This window comes from Solanum dulcamara, chromosome 7 (genome assembly GCF_947179165.1).
Source record: "Solanum dulcamara chromosome 7, daSolDulc1.2, whole genome shotgun sequence".
NCBI classification, from domain to species: domain Eukaryota; kingdom Viridiplantae; phylum Streptophyta; class Magnoliopsida; order Solanales; family Solanaceae; genus Solanum; species Solanum dulcamara.
Window position 1 is genome coordinate 27,100,001 of NC_077243.1, and position 6,250 is coordinate 27,106,250.

At 32.6% G+C, this 6,250-nt stretch overlaps 1 protein-coding gene across 1 annotated transcript; it reads right to left on the reverse strand.

The window, feature by feature from the left end:
* Window positions 1-3,691: 3,691 nt before the first annotated feature.
* LOC129895544 (glycine-rich cell wall structural protein 2) lies at window positions 3,692-4,466 on the reverse strand. Its single transcript, XM_055971269.1, has one exon. The coding sequence runs from the start codon at window positions 4,414-4,416 to the stop codon at window positions 3,934-3,936; it is 483 nt and encodes a 160-aa protein (XP_055827244.1). The 5' UTR covers window positions 4,417-4,466; the 3' UTR covers window positions 3,692-3,933.
* Between the last annotated feature and the right edge of the window lie 1,784 nt (window positions 4,467-6,250).

Sequence of the window (6,250 nt, forward strand, 5' to 3'; positions counted from 1 at the left end):
TCCTCATATAAAACTCCGATTAAAACCCCTCAAGGATGGTGGTCTAAAACAGGTACAAAAGCTCTACAGAAATAGGATATAAGACAAATGAGAGACACACCTCCAACCATATGAAAGGAAAAGTAGGAGCTGTCGGAAGATCATCGCTGCCTTCACCTAGGGAAATCCACTGACCCTGCAACCAAACTAGGCCAAGTGGCATAGCAAGAGTAGTATCATTACAAACAACACGTACTGGTAGACATCATCGATCAATCTAATACCCACCACATATTATAAGTACAGGAAAATAAGAGAGACCATAATTAATTAAGCTTTCAAACTTGTCCACCTCAACCTGCTAGTAAAATACTTATTCCCACACTTATATATATTCACCTCTCTACTAACCACAGTTCTCCTACCAACTCTGGCTTACAAACTTAAGACCCATGGGTTATGGGCCCACCATGCTACTGCCCATTTCACTCTACAATTACCATCTAACAACCTTAGTCACTCAATGATTCCACACAACTTATCACTAATCTTGATCCAATTGCCTTAAAACCTATGGACCTAGCCATCTCAACACCACACTTCATAACTAACTCCAATTTTTAAATGACCACTTCTACTAACAATATTGTTGACTGAAACTCCAATGAGAATAACTTCCTACTAACAAGTAACTTCCACATTTAAATCAGAAGGTATTGAATATCACACATATCTCAACGAGGCCTAACAAGGTCCACTATCTTACCACGAATGAGTCTATATTGACTTGCAGTCCTTTTCTAATAACATGCCACAAAATCAACGAAGCTCTTTTATAAGTCCTTTTCCCTAGCTCATTCATAACTACCTTCACTATTACACAGTTTACAACTATCATCAGGTCCTCTTATGGGACCATCCATACAGACACTTGGCCTCTCATGGGACCCAAACCCCACCATATATGTGTTGAAATGTGAGATTCGATCTAGAAATATGTCAGAACGTGACACTCGATCTATTAATGTGTCAAAACATGACATCCGATCCAATAACGTGTTGGAATGTGACTCCCGATCCTCATAATCACAAATCCACATTTATAATTAAACAGGCGACAGAACAATGCATATAAAATCACTTAAACCTTGCACTCAATCAAGAAAGGTTGCTAACCCCTAAGGTTTATTATAATTCTTCTCATATTTTCCACCAAGGAACGTACAATTATAGTATCTACCGATAGACAGGTCTAAATGTGACAATACCACCTCCAATTACCCCCAAATATCACTACACAACCTTTTTAACAAGGTCACTTTCCGTTAGACCAACAACAACACTCAAATTTCTACTCGTGACCAGTGAACAAGAGCCTAATCATGCAATGTCTCATTAAATCCCTTTTTATATTACGCAATGGGTAAAGATTTAACTACTCAGATAAGAGAAGCCTAGCCTACCTTGTCACCAAGAAGCAGTGGGGAGATAACACGCTCCAATCCTTGGTTCCAAATGTCTAACGGGCAATATATGCCTGAATTCTGTCGGTTGGAACCCTCCAGTGTTAAGATTCCTTCCCCTTCTCTTTCCACGTCAGGAGCAGCCTTTGAAGAGTTTTTGCAGTAACCCTCTCCTCTAATTTACCCTTTGGAAAAAGTGGAGAAATAAGAAAATCGCGACTTAAGTTCTGTCCACGTTCTCCCGCTCTAGCGGCCGGAATCCCACTGGAGAGGCGCCGCTATGGCGGGACTATCCCGCTCTAGTGGGATTGTGGGACCCAATTGAGTTAATTTTCTTGCAATTTCTTCTGGTCTTAATTAACGATGGTTCGGGTTGTTACAGTTACTCCACTTTTCCCAATTTATGCGGCACATATAAAATTTCAAGAGTCGATCAAATTTTTAATATGTTTTAAAAATATTTTAATATGTTAATTATTGTAATTTATAGTGTAATATTTTCGTAATTTAAATATATAACATACTAAAAATGAAAGTAAGACAAATAAATTAAAACAAAATTACAAAATATGAATAATGGAAATAATCAAATAATTTATCATTAAAATACAAAATAAAACATTTAAATGACTAAGCAGGTAGCTTGACCCCAAGCTCCTTACATTGAGGCATATAATATAGAGTAAAATAGAAGCTTGAAATTTTATCCCTCCATTCCCTTCTGGGCGCAACACAAGTCTATCAATATACTTTCTTCGTTTATTTTGCTTGTCCATTATTTTTTTGTCACTTTTATTATATATAAAAAAATATCTTTTCTTCATATTTAGTCTCAACATTAATTATTTTTTCTTCTAATTATTTCTCAAGACTTAAGACTACACATCAACTAATATCGATATTGTGGTAAATATTCATTTTAATCATTATTTTTAAAAGGCGTGCAAAGTCCGGACAAATAAAAGTGAACGGAGAGAGTAATATACCACTTCCTTCATTTTAATTTGTTTCTCTTATTTTCTTTTAGTATGTTCAGAAAAGACCTCTTTCCTTTTTTTGCAACTCTTTAATTTCAACTTTTCATGTGAGATTTTTAAACAACGAAATTTAAAAGTCATTTTTACTTTTTTAAATTAAAAGATATTTGAACACATTTTACATATATTTAGTTTACCACCACAAGATTCAAAAGTCTTCTTTATTGATCTCCTACATCTTATGTCAAGTCAAAATCAGAAAAATAAATTAAAAAGGAAGATGTATTGAATGTAGTATTCTTTTCGTTTAATTTGTTTGTCTTGCTTTACTTTTTGTTTAAAAAATAATGTCGCTTTCTATATTTCGTTATAGCTCTATGTACACTTAAATCATGTATGACATATTTAAGATCATACAATTCAAAAATATTTTGATACATTATACATATCTTTAATTTAATGTTACACAATTTAAAATTCTTCTTTTTTAAAAAAAAAATTGTATGAAATTAACAAACAAACAAACAAAAGATATGCTTGCATTGTAGAACTCACTTACTATGGACTTTGCCAAACCAGAGCGAATCTATTAAGGGCCGTTGGGGGTGTCACGTCACTCTCAAGCTTCGACGGAAATTCTATATATGTTATATATATATATATATATATATATATCGGTAGAAGTTTAAGCCTTAACTTACGGGATCAAATCCCACTGGCACTATCTTTCTTTTTTAAAAGTGCAGCAGCCAGCCAACCCGGATAAAGAAGAGTTTTGTGCTCTCTCTCTCTTCAAACCCTATTTTCTTCAAATTTTTTAAAATTTGTATTGCCCAGTAATCAATAAGCTTAGTTGTCAGAAATTCTAAATCTTGAATTCGCTTCTACAGGAAAAACAAGTACACGTAGTTAATTACAACCTCAGAAATACTTCATCAAATAGCCCCTTCCCAACAAACAATCCCACCCCCACTTGTTGCTTTTTTCATTCTTCTTTAGAGCATAAACTACCTGTGCTCATAATCATCACACGTTAATTATTACACAAATTAAAATTTGGAAGCGTAGCTCTCCCTATCACTCCTCATACCAAATACTTCCTCTTCTATTCACATCAATTTGGAGCATAAGAGTCAAACTAATTAAAAGTTATTATAAGTCATAAAAGTTTACAATTCAAAATATTTGAAAAACAAATTAATATTCGTTGACAATCCAAATTAGTATAAGTTAAAACTAAGAAAAACTAATTGAAACAGAACACACATGAACTTAACTTTATGGAACAAAAAAAAAAGGAACTCGTGTCTATTTTTAAAATGTTTTTGAGCATGTGAAAACATTCATCTTATATTAATACATATACACCACATTAACTGTATTGTAATTTGTAGCATAGGACTAATAAATACTCCTCTACTAGCAGACATCAAACTCTAAATATTGCACGTAGTTCGAGTCATAATACATTCCTATAGTTATATTTAACGCAGTACACAATACAAAGTTTAATTTTACCCATGGTGTTCGGGAACTGACGGTGAACCACCACTTCTCGAACCAGAACCTCCTTCACTACCACCCGAACCACTTCCAGCTCCATAACCACCACCATGAACGCCACCACTTCCCGAACCATAACCGTAGCCCGAACCTGACCCGCTCCCTGACCCTGAACCAAAGCCCCAGCCTCGGGCGAACCCATTAGGAGACCTTCCCGAGCCCGAACCGTAACCCCATCCTCCGCTCGGGGTTGAACCCCAGCCCCAATTATAATCCCAGTTAGGCCCATGAGCCGCGCCACTTCCTGAGCTAGGCGACGTTGCTTCCATATTCGAGCTCATCTTTCTTCCGCCAGCCAGGCTAAAGGCTAAAGAACCGGTGGAGATAATAAAGAGAATAAAGATAAAAAGAGCGAAATGAATAAATTTTGAGTGCATTTTTATGCTAGTAGTACAAGGCAATAATACTGTTGGCACAAAGAGAAATGCTTTCATGATCTTTTTTAAAAATAGATGTTATTTTGGAATGCTTTAGCCATATGCATGGAGGGTTATATATAGTAAGCAAATGGATATTTATTCATTGATATTCTTTTTTCAATGTAACCAAAAAATAAAATAAGGGTTGCCCGGCAGGTATCCACTCGTGACACTAAGAAGGGCGTGGGCCTAAGAGATGCACTTGTCAAGAAGAGAGAGAATGTGCATGCTCTCCACATGATTTGCACCACCGCCCCTTCCTACTTTAGCAATTTAAATTTCACCATGTCTTGACCTTTACAGCAATTAAAATATATTAGAAATTCCATTTAAGTCGGTTCAAAATTGAATCCAACCAAAAAAATTATTAGTTTATTGATAATGAATTATTGATTTAATTTTTTTTATAATGGGTTATTGATTTTTAATGATATGAGGTTCTTAATTTTTTAACGGGTTAATCGATAATTCGATTGTGAATTAATCTCTTATATTTATATCATTCAGTATACAAAGTCCTTAATTTATGATTTAGTTCCAGACTTTTGATTGTCTTAAATTCTTGATTATTCTATAAGGTATCAGTATATACTTTTGAGCAAGATGCAATCACCTTCTTTAAAGTGATTTTTAATGATTTTTTTGTGCGTGAGAAATTAATCTTAACGGTTAAACTGATAACTGAATTGATAATGATCAATAACTAATAAACCGATATTATTTAATATGTCTACAAATTGCTAACTAATAAATTGATAAACTTCAAAATCGAACCGAACCAATCAATTCACATTCCTACATCATTGTGACCAAGAAGTCACTTTATTTCCAACTCTTCATAAGTTTTTACTCACAATTCTAATTTCATTTTCATACCTAACATCAACTTCAAATACTTTTTTTATTAAAAATAACTTCAAATATCAACTAATTTATATCCAAACGCCTATTTAGATTGTTGCCCATTTGAATTTGTCTACTATACATGGAATTGGCTTCGCTCTATTGGCTTTTGCTCAATTAATTATCAATGCTCCTTTTGATGGTTGATATGTGGACTGATAAATATAAGAGATTGGGATTGCTTTCTAGCTTATTTACTAGTTTGATGTACTCTTTATTAATGATAATATCAAAAATATGAAAACATTTTTTTTGGTAACATTATGATATTATTAATTTTACCATTAAAAAATATGGAGCCATTTTATTAACTGTAGGAAAAATCAAATTTTCTATCCCATTTGATAAAGTAGGAAGCTACAAGGTTTGTTCTATTATTATATGTTTAGATTTTTTAATTAATTGTTGGCATTAAACTTGATTTAACTTTAAATCTTTAAGTAATGTCAATAAATATTTTCTCAATATTTATTCATTATAGAATAATCGGATGAATGTTTGTTTACTTTGTATTGAATTTTATTTTATTTTGAAGTTGACTTCATTATTTAATATTATGTTGCTATTAAGAATCAGGTGTTTGTTTGTTATCTATTGAGCATCGTTGGACTTATGACCGTAATGCTCTCAAAAGAATAAACATAAAAATTGGTCTTCCTTCACAGTTAACTAAATGGTTCCATATTAATAATATCATAATGATATGATTGATATCCAAAAATAAAGAATCTATTTCATATTTTGACATTATATGATATTCCCGCCGTTTCATTTTACTTGTCATATTTTCTTTTTTAGAGTTAAACTATATAAATTTTGATTAACATTTTAAGATATATTTTTTATCGTATTGATATGAAAAAAATTATAACTTATAGTACTTTTCATATAGTTTTTGAATATCTAATTTTTTACTTTATAATATTAAGTTAAAGTAATATAATTT